The 17,555-nt window shown below is 41.0% G+C and overlaps 1 protein-coding gene across 1 annotated transcript in view; it reads right to left on the bottom strand.

Annotated features, from left to right (window-relative positions):
* Positions 1–8,055: 8,055 nt before the first annotated feature.
* The window catches only part of TBC1D8B (TBC1 domain family member 8B), a 70,304-nt gene continuing 60,804 nt past the window's right edge, over positions 8,056–17,555 (bottom strand). Inside the window, exons 17-21 of the mRNA XM_040999816.1 lie at positions 17,096–17,161; positions 14,729–14,812; positions 12,111–12,167; positions 10,467–10,564; positions 8,056–9,090 (exon numbers count right to left, since the gene is read on the bottom strand). Coding sequence (XP_040855750.1) covers positions 8,695–9,090; positions 10,467–10,564; positions 12,111–12,167; positions 14,729–14,812; positions 17,096–17,161 — 701 coding nt within the window. The 3' untranslated portion in view covers positions 8,056–8,694. The remainder of the gene's footprint in view (positions 9,091–10,466; positions 10,565–12,110; positions 12,168–14,728; positions 14,813–17,095; positions 17,162–17,555) is intronic.

Here is a 17,555-nt window from a genome sequence, read left to right on the forward strand (position 1 = left end):
TAAAAAAGAAATAAATCCCATATAAAAATTCCTTCCATGAGGATGATCTCTTAGTTTTATCTAATTTAGTTTAAGGTTGACATTAGTGATTTCCTCTTGATTTTTATTTCTTTCTGTGATCAAGATCCTTTTCTTTTTGAAAAAAAGATTTTATTTATTTATTTTTATTTGAAAGGCAGGGTTACAAAGAAGGAAATAGAGACATACAGATAGAGACCTTCCACTTTCATCTGCTGGTTCACTCTTCGCAGGGCTACAACAGCTAGAGCTGAGCCAATTCACAGCCACGGGCATAGAGTCCCAAGGAAAATGTTGAGCAACACTGTATTTTTTGTCTATTTAAATTAGAACAAGGAATGACACTGCAAGGCAGAAGTAAGAAGTAGACAAATTCTGGGAAGAACTATTCCTCACTCAAAAAAGGCACAAGGGATACTGTGGCATTGCTTCCTGTAAAAAAAAAAAAAAAAAAAAAAAAAAAAAACCTTTTACAAAGGGGTTATTTACAGATACAACCTCATGCATTCATGCTCTATCAGTTTTGATAAAGTTGTCAAGAAAACTCAATGGGAAAAGAATAATGTCTTTAATAAACTATTTTAGAAAAACTGGATATCCACATGCAAAACAATGAAATTTGATCTATATCTCAAATCGTAAAAGAAAACCAAAATGGATTGAAAAATAAATGCTAAGATCTGCACCTATAAAACTGTTAAAGAAGGGCTCGGCAGCGTGGCCTTAGCGGCTAAAGTCCTTGTCTTGAACACGCTGGGATCCCTTATGGGCGCCGGTTCTAATCCCGGCAGCTCCACTTCCCATCCAGCTCCCTGCTTGTGGCCTGGGAGGGCAGTTGAGGAGGATGGCCCAATGCTTTGGGATCCTGCACCCGTGTGGGAGACCTGGAGGAGGTTACTGGATCCTGGCTTCGGATGGGCACAGCACCGGCTGTTGTGCTCACTTTGGGAGTGAACCAGCAGATGGAAGATCTTCCTCTCTATCTCTCCTCTCTCTATATATCTGACTTTGTAATAAAAGTAAATAAATCTTTTAAAAAAAACTGATCCTGATCTGGGCAATGACTTCTTGGCTGTGATCCCCAAAGGACAATCAATCAAGGTTAAAAAAAAAAAAGGTATTGTAACAACACAAAGCTTCTGCACAGTAAGGGAATAATGAACAGGGTGAGGAGACAAATTACTGAGAACCATTCATCTGATCAGTGGTTAATATCCAAAACAGATGAGGAATTGTTAAAACCCATTAGCAAACAGACAACCCAATTTAGCAAAGAGCATCTTAGCCCCACTGCATTGCTATAACTGAATACCTTTGGCTGGATACCTCTTAATTAACAGAAATTTCTCACAGTTCTTGAGAATGTAAAGTTCAAAACCAAGGCCTTGGCAGACCCAGTGTCTAGTGAGTACTTGCTCTCAGCTTTCATCAGTGCTAATTTCTTGCAGAGTCCTCACACGGCAGAAGAGGCGAGCAAGATTCCTCAGACTTCTATAAATCAGGGTGCTAATCCCATGTGTGTGGGTGGGCCCACATGGATTAATCACCTCCTAAAAGCTCCATCTTGTGAAACCACTGTATTGGGAATTAGGTTGCAATATACGATTTGCATGGAGAGGCAGGGCACAAATATTCAGACTATAGCACTAGGCAAAGAATTGGAAGAGGCATTTCTAAAAAGAAGCCATACAAATGGCCAGCACATTTATGCAAAAAATGCTCAACTTCACTAATGATATGCAAATACAAAGAAAGAGAGAAGGAAATCACAATGAGAAAGAATCTCATACCAGGTAGAATGGTTAACAAAGACCACAAGTGATGGGGAAGACTGGGATTAAGGGGAACCAAGGCAATGGCCTAGGTTGTACTGTATCTAGGCAAGTGTTGCATTGCTGGGAGAAAAGCAACTAATAGCTGGAGGGTATCCTGGGCCTGGTTGTTTTGATTATCCCAAAATGCACGAAGTTATGTAAAATCTTGCTTGAATACTAAAAACTGCTAAATATAAATATCAAAAAAAATTTTAAATTACATTCAACAACAAAAAATCTGTGTTAACCATACCAGTATGCCAGCATAGTTGCCTATCTTATTCTATTTTATTTTTCTAAAGAATATGTTGGGGGATTCTTGGTCCATGAGCCCCAGGGGTGTGGGACTGGTGGGGCCCGAGTCACCATGCCTAAGTCCCTAGGCCTGCCTGTGTAATGGGTGCCAGGTCTGTGAGCCCAGGGGATGGGTTTGGGGGTGGTGTTCAGTAGGGGCCAGGTCACCTGGCCTGGGTCCTTAGGCCCACTTGGATGGTGGGTGCCAAGTCTGTGAGCTCTGGGAATGGTGGTGCAGGTCGGTTGGGGGAGGGCACGGAGGACTCGGGCCTGGGTTACCAGGCCTGAGTCCTTAGGCCCACCTACACAATGGGTATCAGGTCTGAGAGCCTCAGGGACAGGGGCCCAGTAGGGTCCAAGTCAACCAGCCTGGGGTCCTTGGGCTTGCCTGCACAGTGGGTACTGGTTCTGTGAGCCCCAGGGGTGGGTGGTCTTGCAGGGCATGGGTAACTTAGCCTGGGTCCTTAAGCCCGCCTCTGCTGTGCGTGCTGGGTCTGTGAGCCCCAGTGGCAGGGTGTCCTGCAGTGCCTGGGTCAGGCAGCATAAGGCAGCAATTGTGCCAGGTGAAGCCCACGGGCTGCTTGGCAGCACCTCTGTGGGGTCTTAGTGTGTGGGCTTGCAGGAGGTCTGGGGGATGGCATAGGTTGGGGTGGGGGGGTGCAGGGATATGAGGGCTCACATCCAGGACTAGTGGTCTAATTGTAAAGTGCATGTGTCAGAACTGGATCTCTTCAGTGGAAAAGATGGAGCAGTGGACGATACATCCAGATGCACATGGAGGATATGGCAGTCCGTTGGAGCTTGCAGAGGACATCTGGTACCATAGCAGAGTAAGGAGGGCAAAACATATTAGACAACTACCTCTACCAAGCAATGACAGCAAATATCTGGGTGAATGGAGTCTCTAAAGTCAAGTATGTCAGCCAATCAACATTGGAAGGATTTCCTCATTCTTGAATCAGTGAGACTGACAGCATTTCAGAACTACTGAAACCACATAAGCAGAACCCTCAGAACATGCTCCACATCGGGACCCTGGGTTGATATCAGGTTCCCCATCCCCAGGTTACTGAGATGGTTGGGAGGCTGGGTATGGCTTCTCCCATTTCTGTCCCCTTCCCTCAGATACAAGAAGAAAATTTGGAAACAATGGTCTCACCCAATTTCCCCTAGCCCTCCATCCTTTCCTTGATCAACCATATAAACATCATCAAAAACAAAATTTTAAAAAAGAAAGGAAGAATACTTTTTTGAGATGTATTATACAGCAGGGTGATTATATCTCAAAATTGCTAAGAGTAATTATGCATTGGGTAAATGGAAATATGAAAATTGAACAAGGTCTCAGAATTCACACTGATCCTTGGGGGATGGCAGTGGATTGGGGTGGGGGGCAGTGGGTGGCATGAGAACACAATGGTCACCCACCAGTGATGGTCAGGGCTTAGGGAGGCGAGACCCAGATTTATCTTGAATCCAGTCAGACATATCTTAACATGCATGATATGGTCACAGCTCAGGAATTCATATGAATTCTTAGCTATAACAAGCAGTTGATGGATATATTTCATTTATTCCCTGATCAATGTAGTAAGAGCTATTTATATAATAGGAAGGGCCTAGACTTGTCAGTACTCGATCCCTGGAGAAATCACAGAGCTGAGTATGTACCACTGATTTGAAGAATGTGTGTGTGTAGGGGCAGATGGGGAGTGATTTTGCTCACATCTTCATTTTACATGCCTGTTGGTCTGTATGAAAGGTCTCAGACTCAGAGAATGATAGTTAATTATCCAAATTTAATCACTGGTTCCCAAGAGAACTTTCTAAGAAGCTGGATAAATCATAAGGAACTGCAGATCTCTAGAAAGATCAAGATCTTAAAAGCAGCTGTATAAAAAAAGCCATTACCCACCAGGGGAAATGAGTGGAATTAAGAGCCAAGAACTCTATTTCTTGATGTTCCTAGGGTGGGGGAGAGAGGCGGTTCTGATGAAAGAAATGGAAACTGCACATAGCAGGAGATTAAACATAAAATGTGCTTCCGCTGGTGCGTACATGCTTAGCAATGCAGCTCCTGCAATAATGACCTTGCCTCGACGGAGCCAATAGTACTGAGGCCCTAGTACTACATGTATCAGTTTTAGTTTAAAGCCAAAGATTCTACCTGATAACAGCTCCCAAAAAGGGCAGAGACTTTATTGAATTGTTTGGTTCCTAGAATCACTAAGAAGCTCTGCCTAAGAAAAGAGCATAAGGTCCGGGCCCTCTAACACTCTTAATCCCATCTTGGAATCAGAATGTTGAAGTAAAGATACCTCATCTGCCAACAGAATGTGCTATACATCCTACTTCCCTCCTACTTGCCATAGATGACAAAAGTCCAGGCAAAAGAGCTAACAGTTCCTTGGTCACATGGCTACAGGGATCAGGGATGATGGGAAAGCAAACGTCTAGTTTTTGTATAGTAGACAGAGAACTGATCAGTGGTTGATAGGGGTAGGAGGGAGCTCCTTGAGGTGACGCAGTTACCCCATATTTAATTGCTGTGATGGTTACAGGTCTGTTCACTTTAGAATTCATAGAAATGCATGCTAGGGCCTGGCATGATGGCTCTCAACTGGTTTATCCTCCCTCTTACAATTGCCGGGATCCCATATGGGCACTGGTTTGTGCTCTGGCTGTTCCACTTCCCATCCAGCTCCCTGCTTGTGGCCTGGGAAAGCAGCGGAATATAGCCCAAGGCCTTGAGAACCTGCACTCACATAGGAGATTTGTAAGAAGCTCCTGGCTCCTGGTTTTGGATCAGCTCAGCTCTGGCCATTGTGACCACTTGGGAAGTGAGCCAGAGGATGGAAGATCTGTTTTCCTCCTCTTTGTAAATCTTCCTTTCCAATAACAATAGTCATTTACAGAAATGAGAACAGTGGCAGCTAACCATAGTCTTTCCCTCTCTCCTTTAGGTACATGCTTTTATGTTATCAATTTATTCTCTTATAGAAGGTAAGCTGACAGTGATTACCTGTATAGTTTAGTCTACATGTGACAAGAATGCAAGATAGAATAGAGTCTGAGTTAGCAAGAGTAAACACTGCATACTTGCAGATCCAGGAGATGGGCAGATATTTAGATCTTCCCCTAGGAAAGAGAAGTGGTGCATTTTTGTTTGCATGAGGATGGCTTACACTGGTAAATGCCAAGACTTCTGCTGTTGCTATGCTGTGACACAGAAATATGGAAAGAAGTGTACTGCATGGCAAAAGAGAGATGCCTAGCAGGCATTGGTGTTTAAGCTGGATAGCCCAAGATTCTTTGGAGCAGCCCCTATGACCCTCGCTCCCTAATACTCATGCCCCTGTGGTACCCTGTCTCTTTGAATGTAGGTGGGAACTGGACTGACATTTACCCAAGAGATCATGGCAGAAGCAGAAGTAATGAGGTGCCGCTGCTACGCTTGTGTCCCATTGCCTGAACCAGGCAGTGTGTACCAGACTTTCTCTAGAGACTTTCCTTGCTGATTTGATGAAGTATGTGGTCAAGACAGCCTGTAGAAGCTAGAGACAGTGACAAGGAGCTGGCTTGGAGAAGCTCCAGGTGGTCTGCCACCAACCATCAATGTAAAACTGGTGCTCTCCAATCTACAACCACCAGGATGTAAACACCCTGTGTGAACCTGGAAGCGGATTCCTCCCCAGTTGAGAATCTACATGAGAAGCAGCCCAGCTGACACTTTGCTTGCAGATTTGTGAGAACCTAAGCATTAGACTCAGCTAAGCTCAGCCCAGAGTCCCACTTCACTGAGGCGATGAGAAAACGAAAGTGTGTTATTGTAGTCTGTCACACTCTGACCGAAGGCAAATAGAGCCCTCAAGGCCCACCCCACCTTCACAGCGTGCCTTGATGTACTGCACAGGCTAGAAGTACATTTCTCCCAGTCCTTTGCAAATGGATTTTGGATTTACTATAAGTCAATCAGATGTACACATGTGAAATTTCTGTGGAAAAAGGAAGAAAGGGGCTGTGCTTTTGCCCTTTCTGCCACACACATGGCTGTAAATAGTTGGCTGATTTAGTCTAGGTGCTGAGAGGCAGGGTGTCTGGAATCTATTTTGCAGGTATAAATCACAGCAAGGGCAAAACAGTTCTGTAGGTATGGCAGCAGTACTGATGGATCTTCATTATAGTAGCAGGAAGCAGCAGCTTCCTAATCACAGATAAATTAGTAACTTCCTTGGTGGCCTGGTTCTTGCACAGCACTGGAAGTCTCGTGCTAACTACGGAAGTCATGTGATACAGATCTTTTCCTGCCTAAACTAATTGTAGTGAATTCTATTCTCTGCAACGTAAACAGGAGGGAATTCTAGGACAATATCTGAGTTAAGTATAAAGAAAAATACATCATACTAAATTATATTAATCTTTTTAATGAAACAATTTTTCATGTTCAAAACAGATTTATAGTATTTACCTTTATAAAGACAAGTAAACCCTACCTTATAACATGTTAAATTTAGTGTATAAGGTATAATGCACTGGTTCAGTTTGACACATACATATCTTTATTATTAAGAATAACCCATTTCTTTAACAAGGCTGAAACTACAAAACTATACTGTGTTCATCCTGATTCTCCTGCTGACTGCAAAAATAAATGTTTCTTTTTAAACTCGAATTTTAAATCTTTGTGCAACTCGAAAATGTCCAAGTATTCAATTTTAATTAATCTAAGCTAAAATACAATAGTTAACACTCTTTACTATTCTGACTTTAAATTTGTATCAAATATTAATATATGCTCTTTAAGAAAGTATCTTTTTTGGTAAATACAACTGACAAAATATTCAACAAGGTGTATAGAATAACTGTCTTAGCTTGAGTCACGTGTCTAAAGCTAATAGAGTCTAATTTACGATTATCATATAACAGCAGATGTATGATAGTCTTCATATAAACCATTAAAGACCATTTAAAATGTGGATATACTTTAAGAAAAGATACAAGTACTTCATTTTTTTTAAAGCAACTAAGTGGCGATTTTCTTAAAAAGAAAGGAAAAAAAAAACCTGCAATGCTATCAAATTACTTCATTAAAGACACTGCTAGAATCTGTGTGGCCAAACCAGATTTATGACATTTTCAAAGGCTCAACTTGAAACTTCTTGAATTTGTCCAAATATGACGTATTCCACGGTGGCAGAGCCCTTTATGGTAGGCCTTGTTCACAGGGTAAATTTCTTGCCAAAGGCTAATTAGGCCGATTTCTCGATTTCTCGCTAGAAAAGGAGGAGGTTTGCCCTAACATTGTTTCACATTGAGAACAGTCTAGGGTCAGAAACCGAGGTCTTGTGAAAAAGGTAGCTCCAGCGGAGGCTTTCTCCTTGTTTCCTAAGTGAATTGACTCTTAAGCGGCTCTTCTTGGAAAGAGCACAGACAGCTGGACACGTTAGTTTGCTTCTTTTACTTTTTTGCAAAAGTGCTAATAAAGCCCACAATCTCTAAATGGACTGTCATCGAAATGACTAAAATATGAGCAGCATAAAGTGTAGGGAAATTGCACATCTACATCAGAGGCACAAGGCTTTTAGGAAGGTTCTATACATTCATTACCTTGGCAATCATTACACACGACTAAATATTACGTGCTTGCCAGATTAATGCTATAATTCAGTCTTCACAGAAATATTCTTTACCATTAATGTAAAACAGCAAAATTCAAAATCTAAAGCTAGACCCAAAGCAGTCATGAGCTACTCTGATACAAATGCCACAAACGGCTACATGTCAGAGGATTTCTAGTAATTTCTCATTCGAATGAAAAAAAAAACTATACAGTTAATTGAACTGTTTCTTAAGCATTCTCGACTGAGTTTGTTCAGCTTAAATCCAAAGCCAATACTGTTTTCTATCAGTCCTGAATTTAGAATTCTGCATTTGTTTTGATCAGTAGCAGAGTTAATAGTATGAGAAAGATGCTTCTTAGCTCTGCGGGTAGGGAGAATTTACAGGTTGCTGAAATAAAATTTACTATTAGACTGAATGAGATTTATAAATTAGTACCATTTCACTCAGATAATGTGAGAAATGAGGGACCCAAATGGTGATGAAGGCTATAGATCTACGAACCCAGTTTTCTTAAGTATTCTAATAGGACTGAAGCAATTTAGAAGTTATCAGTATGGCACATCTACATCACTAATACTCAAACACAACGTCATGGTCTCAAAATCATTAGTAATTCATATGTAAACAGCAGCACAAGCCAGTAATTTACGTACTAAATGTTATAGAGTGGTGCCCTCTAGTGGTAACATTTAATATATTCCCCACGATAACAGAACTTGTGAAATAACAAGAATTGTTATTTGTATCTGACAATACTAAAATTTGAGATCACCACAAAGGAACCAATCACTGCACTTAGGAATTTTTGTTTTTGTCGTTGCTGTTGTTGCGCTCAAATGCACTAGTAACAAGATAAATCCCTGAGCCTTACTTCCTGGAACCAAGTTGATAAACTACAGCAATCTTGGTAAACTTGTCTATGCTAGACAATTACTGTTTGGGAGACTTACATTTTGGTCCTATATTTTAACTGAGAAGATTTTGCGCTTTCTAGCTTGGCTTTTACATCTACAGGTTTCTCAAAAAACCTCACCAGGGCCGGTTCATTCAAGAGAGATGCAAGAATCTGTTCAAATGCAAATGACCACTGAGGCTCCTCCCTAAGAGGGGAGGGCTCTTGCTCCAGGTGGCTCCTAGGAGTCTCCTCACTCGGTCCTCCAGAAGCACAGACTGCACCAGAGAATCCTTCAGCTGATGATGAAGAGCTATGGAGCTTCCTTCCAACTTCTTCCATCCTTAGCAAAAGGCTAGTGACAACAGCAATGGCTTGATACAAGGATTCTTCCTCGGGGTCTTCATGAAATAAGTTATAGAGAGTCTTTGAAAACTGAATAAACTGTGACTAGAAGACACAAGTTGGACAAATCATTTGGATGTTAGATTTTGCAAATAAAAACAGGACTCAGAAGTCAAGAATTTGTATCAAGGATTTGTATCAGGCAGCCTTCCTCCTCGAAATGATAAGCTGATGGCTAATCCCCAAATCAATCCTAGTTCTTGAAAGAGGGGGATGAAGTTTTTCCCTTTGTTGTCCGATCAGCAGCATCTTGTGTTTAGACTGATTGCTGAACAGTTTGCCTGTCAGCATTATTGCAGGGGAAGTTGGCATTTCTAATGAAGCAAAGTCCCCATATTTCCTGGTGTCTAACTCATTCATTACTTAAGCAATCTTAATGAAAGGACTAAGAATGTGTTCCATTTGATCTCCTCAAGGAGTGGCAGCGAGCAGCTGCTTTTAAAGGCTACGGTGGGACCTATGCGGAGAGATACTGCTAAGTCTGCTTTCTGCCCCTAGATAGGACATTTCAAGAGGGTATTTGTCAACTTAAATAAGTGATTCGAACACAAAATACAATTTCTACAGGAATGTCACCATACCAGAACTGTCTGAAACAATGGGTAAAATTATGGGGTTGGTGGTTAGCTTAGCAGTCAAAGCGATAGTTAAGACACCTGCCTTCCTGTTGTTGTGGTGCAGTGGCATCCTATATGAGCGTCAGACCATACTTGAGTGGCTCTGCTTCCAATGCAGCTCCTTAAAATGTGTCTGGAAAAGCAGTAAAAAATGGCCCAAGTACGTGGGCCCTGCCACTCATCTGGGAGACCAGGAGAGAGTCCCAGGCTCTTGGCTTCAGTCTGGCTCAGCTTTAGCCATTGTGGCCATTTGGGGAGTAAATCAGGCAATGGAGGATTTGTTGAATGATCTGTCTGTCTCCCTTGTCCTCATTCTCTCGGTAACCCTGCCTTTCAAATACATAAAAGAAGTTTTTAAAAAGGCACACGCCTTCCATTATCCAAGTGTTTGGGTTCAATACCCAGCTCCTGAATCCAACTTCCTGCTCATGTACAACCTGGGAAGCAATAGTAATGCTTCAAGTGCTTGGGTTCCTGTCACCTACATGAAAGACCTGGGTTAAGTTCCTGGCTCCTGGCTTCAGATTAGCACAGCCCTGGTCATTGTGGGCATCTGGGCACTGAACCAGCATGCGTAAGTTTTCTATATAGATCTACCTACTTTCTATTTAGCTACTTCTCTCCACATTGCAAATATTTCTTTTAAAATTTAAGTAAAAATTTAAAAATCTGTTCCCAGTCATATGTGCTCATAAGAGACTTAAAGATAACATAGCTAGTTTTGCAATAACATACTGGTTATTTTAGAGATGGTCACATTTGTACAAAAAAAGTGAGAGCCTAGAATTCTTGAAAATACTCTACCTGATTCATTCGTGGCAAATCCTTAATGCTTTCCTCTTTTTTGAAAAGCTCCTCTTGCCATTGAGTTAGATAGGCTTGAATATCAATTTTACCTTTGCCTGAATATGGAGAAAAAAACATTTCAAAGTGAATATCCCACTGCAGTTCCCCAAATCTAAAAACAATCATGATTAAAAGATTTTTCACTAAAATATAAGAGTCTGCTTTCAATTCAGAAAACTATCTAAATTCATCCCTTACTTGACCCAAAGGCTGTCAGAATGCTTTCTACATTCCCATTTCGCCTAAAGCTTTCACTTTCGTAAGGTTTGAGGACTAAGGAAAATGTGGGGAGAGAAGCAAAAGAGATGTATATAGATGAAAACAGTAAACCCTAACCTGACAATGCAAATTTAATGTGGTCATTCTCATCTGTGCTATTAAGTTTAATGCAGCTTTAAGATCATTTTCTTAATATGCAGATACAAAAGTAGTCTATGGTTGATCTTTTCTAGATGTTCAAAATACTATGCATTCATTCCTTTTGAGAGTTACACAAGATGATATTAAAGTGACTTTATTAATAATTATTTAAAATCCCTGGCAAACTGGTTGGAAAGGTTGGGGAAAATATAGTTAACCAAATCTTTAGCAATAGATGATGTTAATTATATGTTACTAGAAAACATAAAATGATGGACTTTCAGAGGGTAATTTAACAGTTTTTTTATCAAAACATTAAGTATGCACATAATTTGATCCAGTATTTCTACATTCCATGAATTCATCTTCTTCCAAATAAATATGTATACGATTATCCTAAAATGTAATCATAAAGATGTCACAGCACAGTTTTCAATAAAAATGATTGGCAACAACCTAAATGTCCATCAGTTTTAGACTAGTCATTGAAATAAACTATTATACAACCAGAGTACTCTTTACTCATTAGAACAGTAAGATCCAAATGTACTGGCATGAAAAGATGTTCATATTATAAAACCATAAAAATAAATTGCACAACTGTAATTACAAGCATTGTCTCTTCCTCAAAGAAAGGTATCTCTATATACATTTATTTGTAAGTAGAATTAGGTGTGGGAAGGATAATGACAAGAATATTTTCAGTTTCTCCTTCTAGGCGGAGTTTCACAACAGTAGGACTGTCTGCATTTCTTCTTTTCTTTTCTTTTTGATTTATTTGTTTGAGTGACAGAGGTGAGACAGAGAGAATGAGATCTTTCATCTAATGTTTCACTCTCCACATGGCTATAACGGCTAGTGCTGGGCCAGGTCAAAGCCACGAGTGAGGAGCCAGGAATTTCTTCCAGGTCTCCCACATGGCTGTAGTGGTCCAAGCACTTGGAACATGTTTCTACTGTTTCCAGGCCTGTTAGCAGGGAGCTGGATCAGAAGTGGAGTAGCAGAACTAGAACTGGCACCCATATGGGATGCTGACACTTAACTAACTCACTATACCACAGTGTTGACCCCATGAATTAAGAAGTACAAAGAAGAGATAAAGTTAAACTAGCACAAGGGAACTGCACAAGCTCTCAGGACAATTTGACAGCCTTTGAAATGCATCCACTCTCCCTTTGTAGTTAGCCCTGTTTACTATAACAGCAACTTAACAAACTAAATCATATTTTTAGATCATAGTACCTTTTTCAGGGCTGTTCTTTGCTGATTCTGCTTCCTTCACACTTGCAGGCTTGGAAACTAGAGGAAAAGGAAACACTTGCATTTTGTAAAATACTAACAAACGCTTTTGAAAGGAAAATACTACTACCAAGACTTAAAAGTACACATTATGTTCTTCTGATCATCAAACCAATTTTAGCTGATACAGCCTTCTATTACGAGAAGACAAAATATTTTAAAAATTTTTCCAAGAATATAGACTCCGGGGGGGGGGGGTGGCGGGTCAGGCAGAAATTTTTTTTTTGGCACACCATATTAAAGTGTTTGCTTCTGATCTGGCTTCCTGATGATGGGCAGCTTGGGAAGCAGCAAATGGTGGCTCAAGTACTTAGGTCCTTGCTACCCATATAGAAGGCCTAGAGTGGGCTCCTGGCTTTGGCCTGGCTCAGCCCTGGCTGCTACAGGGACTTGGGGAGTAAGTCGGCAGATAAAAGAGTTCTGTTATTCTACCTCCCAAACAAAAGGAAAATTTTAAAAATAGCTTTTTAAAAAAGACCACTGGAGGAAAATATATATTAAAAATCCTAGAAAAAAAAAGTATACCAGATATTAACTACTTATTTCTGAGTGGTATTTTCTTTCTGACTTTATTCCAAGCAAATGCATTCTTTTGCATATTATACTGGAAATCAGAAGGTGAAGCTACAAGCCTTAATTGTGGCAAATAACTCACCGTGAAATCCTGCACGAGTCATTTTCTCTGGGCCTCAGCACACTTATGCATCAAATACAGGGACCTGCTTAGATGACTCAAATCGCTTCTCAAACTTCTCAAAAACCAGTAAATACAGTAACCACAAACATACATCATTCAGTATTTATCCCTGTTATAAGATATTCCATGCTTGGGGGTGATGTTGTGGCCTAGTAGGTTAAGCCTTTACCTGCGGTGCTAGCATCCCATACGGGTGCTGCTTCAAGTCCCAGTTGCTCCACTTTTGATCCAGGTCCCTGCTACTGTGCCTGGGAAAGCAGTGGAGGATGACTCAAGTCCTTGGGTCGCTGCATGCACATAGGAGACCCAGAAGAAGCTCCAGGCTCCTGATTTCAGATTGTTCCAGCTTAGTCTATTGGGGCCATTTGGAAAGTGAACTACTGTATTGAAGATACCTCTCTCTTTGTCTCTTCCTCCTCTCTGTAACTCTGCCTTTCACATAAAAATAAACCTTAAAAAAGATATTTCATACTCATAAAAATGATACAAAGGACACAAAAATAAGCTGGCATCACCACCAATTTATATCTGGGGGCCAGACTCATTTCTGCCTTTTATATCAATAATGATTTATTAGACAGGATGATATTCTGCCAGGTCTACTTTCATACCAGGGATAGTCTCCCCAAGAAACTTGAATTTATCTGGACAATAAGATGCTGGACTCTGCGTGGTACATGATTGCAATGAAGGAATCATGACTGGATTTGAACTGTACTACTGCAACAATGTGGAGGAATCCAACATGGGGGGAGAGCATGGGGAGGGGTTGGGGGAATCCAAGAGCCTATGAAACTGTATCACAAAACGAAATTAAAACAAAAAAAAGTATCCACTGTCTGGCCTGGCAAGGTAGCCTAATGGCTAAAGTCCTCGCCTTGAACATACTGGGACCCCAAATGGGCACCGGTTCTAATCCCGGCAGCCCTGCTTCCCATTCAGCTCCCTGCTTGTGACCTGGGAAAGCAGTCATGGACAACCCAAAGCCTTGGGACCCTGCACCCACATGGGAGACCCAGCAGAAGCTCCTGGTTCCTGGCTTCAGATCAGCTCAGCTCAGCTCCAGCCATTGCAGTCACTTGGGGAGTGAATCAATAGACAGAAGATCTTCCTCTCTGTCTTTCCTCCTCTCTGTATATCTGACTTTCCAATAAAAATACATACATCCTTTAAAAAGTATCCACTTTCTAAATAATACTTATAACCTTCAATCATCAAAGATTCTATGCCTTCATTGTATTTTATCAAGGCATAAAAATGGTTCAAAACATTCTAGAAATTCCTGCAACATTTAACTAGAAGCAAAATATATTTTCTTTTAAATTCTTTAATAAATAATACATTCCATGAATTAAAGTTCCCAAATGCAGGTTGGTTAGTCATTCAAACATCTATGGACTGATTTATGATTGAACAAAAGAAGCATAATGACCCCAAACTTTACTAGTGGTAGTTGGGTAAAGAATACCTAGACCAGGGTCTGGTATAATGGTTCAATTGGCCAATCCCCCTCTTACAAGTGCTGGGATCCCAACTGGGTGCTGGTTCATGTCCTGGCTGCTCTGCTTCTTACCCAGCTCCCTGCCTGTGGCCTGGGAAAGCAACTGAGGATGGCCCAAGGCCTTGGGACCCTGCACCTGTGTGGGAGACTGAAAGAGGCTCCTGGCTTCAGATTGGCTCAGTTCTGGCTGTTGTGGCCATTTGGAGAGTAAACCAGCAGACAGAAGATCTTTCTCTCTGTATCTCCTTCTCTCTGTACATTTGCCTTTCAAATAAAAATAAATAGATCTTGAAAAAAAGAATATCTAGGCCAGGAAGATGCCTATGGTCATCAGAGCAGTAAAACTTTTAAACAGGTATTTACCATGGAGTTGACTGAAATAAAGCAGTTCTTCCTTGGAAAGTTCATCTCCTTTTGAAGAGTCCTTAGATTCCACTTCAGTATAAGCTGAAAACAGATAATCACATCACATTTACTAACAATGAGGGATGGGAGATAGGGTTTGTGATTGGCAGGTCAATCTGGGAAAAGGAGGTTAGGTCAGTGTGTTCCATATAAAATGAAAGCAAAGAAATATGGAAGTGGTGCTACTCTGCAATCAAGAAAATAACAAGAACGTCACCACTTTGCAGTTTGTTATTCTGCTAATTTAGTAGTTTTCTCAGAGCCATTACAAGTTGAAATAAGAAAAGTTGGCATTTGGAAACCTCTGAAAACATGCCCTTGGCCACTTAACTAGCTTCCTCGATAACAAGGAAAACATGAATTTGAGTGTTTTACTTTGCTTTTTGCCTGTGTTTTAACAGATACATAATTGCTTTCTTATTTTCTTAAGAATTTATGCATTTTTATTGGAAAGTCAGATATACAGAGAGAGGAGAGACATAGAGGAAGATCTTCCGTCCGATGATCACTCCCTAAGAGGCCACAATGGCCAGAGTTGAGCCGATCCAAAGCCAGAGCTTCTTCTGGGTGTCCCACACAGGTGCAGGGTCCCAAGGCTTTGAACCATCCTCCACTGCTTTTCCAGGCCACAAGCAGGGAGCTGGATGGGAAGCAGGGCCACCGGGATTAGAACCGATAACCATATGTGATCCTGGTGTGTTTAAGGTGAGGACTTTAGCCACTAGGCTACCGTACCAGGGCTTATTTTTTATTGCCTTTACATAAAGTGTATCCAATGGCAATATTAAACTCTGTTAACGGCAACCTGACTTAAAAAAATAAATTCATTAGAGAGTTTAGCTTCTTCCTGCAGTGCTGGCACACCATATAGACGCCAGCTCAAGTTCCAGCTGCTCCACTTCCAATCCAGCTCCCTGCTAATGGTTTGGGAAGGAAGTGGAAGTTGGTGCAAGTAGCTGGGCCCCCAGCCACCCATGTAGGAGACTCAGATGAAGCTCCTGGCTCCTGGCTTCAATCTAACCCAGCTCTGTCCATTGTGGCCATCTAGAGGATAGAAGCAGATGAAAGACGTGTGTATGTGTGTCCCTCTATCTATACCTCTGTCTTTCAAAGAAGACAATGCTTCCTGGCTATCCTGAGAATGCTTTAAAAGGGACTTAGGTGTAGTTTCAGACAAATAATGCAGTTCTGATTGTTTTTTTAGTTGCTCCATCCAAGCTAAATGGTATTTTTGCAATATTCTTTCAGCTGGGAGCCAAGAGACTGTTTAGTAAAAGCAAGAAGCAGCCTGTTAAGGTAGATGAGAAAAACTTAAAGAAAATGGAGTGGTGTGCAAATCTGAGAGTGTGGTAGAATACAAAGCAACCTGAGGGGCTGGAGTGTTGGCTCAACTGTCAAATCCTCCACCTCAAGTATCATCGTCCTGTATGGATACCAGTTTGTGTCCAGCTCCCTACTTCCCATCTAGCTCCCTGCTTGTGGCCCGGGAAAGCAGTCAAGAATGGCCCAAGGCCTTGGGACCCTGCACTCGCATGGGAGACCCGGAAGAATCTCCTGGCTTCAGATTGGCTCAGCTCCAGCCATTGTGGTCATTTGGGGAATGAACCAGTGGATGGAAGATCTTTCTTTCTGTCTCTTCTCTCTGTAAATGTGCCTTTCCAATAAAAATATAATAAATCCCCCCACCTTGAGTTTTTTTGTTTTTGCAACCCACACTTTGCAGTCAGCCTTCATGTTGAATTCCAGCTCTGCAATTTATTAGTTATGTGGGTTTCAGCAAATAATTAAATCATTATGGCCCTCAGTTTCCTTATCATTAATACTGAAAGGTATCATTTCTCAGGGATATGGTCTACCATGTCAAGCAGAGGTTTTCACATAGTGCATGCTCAACAAATGATAGTTTTGATTTTGCTTTCTTCTCCAAATGTTTAATATCTCTTGGCTTGGTCCTATTTGTTAAACAATTTGCAATGTTTGATAAGTTTGGGAGTTTGTATAATGTTAATTTCTACTCTAACAGAAAGAACACCACAAACTGAACATTATTCCAATATTCAAATGGTATGTAATTCCTGCACACAAACTTTCATTAAATTGATTGGCAGGAAATCTGTGGACTCATCTGCTACAGCAAACCTTTTTCATAGATTTCACTGTATCTAAATCAGCAAAAGTAATATAATATAACTTCAGGGCCACACAGAAACAATGGCTTTACATCATACTGAAAATTACATACTTTATTAGAATCATATCTACAGTTAACTTGTCAAAATAGAACCAACTCTTGCTACGTGTCATTAAATACTGTTAATTGCTTACCTGGAGGAATATGCAGCTTAAAAAGCAGCTTAAGCTTCTCAGTGAAACTTCCATTGTACATTATGTCTGTTCAATAAAATTCAATCGCAAACAATCAGGCACCCAAAGAACAAACAATTCCAGCAATAAAGATTCATTAATGCATGGACATCAAGCAAAAGATTTGCTTGACTTAACAATTAAATAACCACCTGGTCAGCCAGAATATCACCTTCAAGTGTATAAAGAAGCAAAACACCCTTTATTGGGGAGAGTAAATGCTCTCCTGCCTCTCTCCCTTCCCTCAATTTCAGAATTCCCTTTTCTTTTGAATGAGGTCTTACATCCCACGTGAGGGGAGAACGGTTCTTCAAGGGCCAGTCTCTGAGAAGGAGGCATGCTGGAACGTCCAGAAAAGCAAAGGAACAATATCCACACGTAAAGCACTGACTAACCAATAGGTACCATATACTTGTTGGGA

The sequence above is a fragment of the Ochotona curzoniae genome, unplaced genomic scaffold (genome assembly GCF_017591425.1).
Source record: "Ochotona curzoniae isolate NIBS_2020 unplaced genomic scaffold, NIBS_Ocur_1.0 scaffold_1852, whole genome shotgun sequence".
Classification (NCBI taxonomy): Eukaryota; Metazoa; Chordata; class Mammalia; order Lagomorpha; family Ochotonidae; genus Ochotona; species Ochotona curzoniae.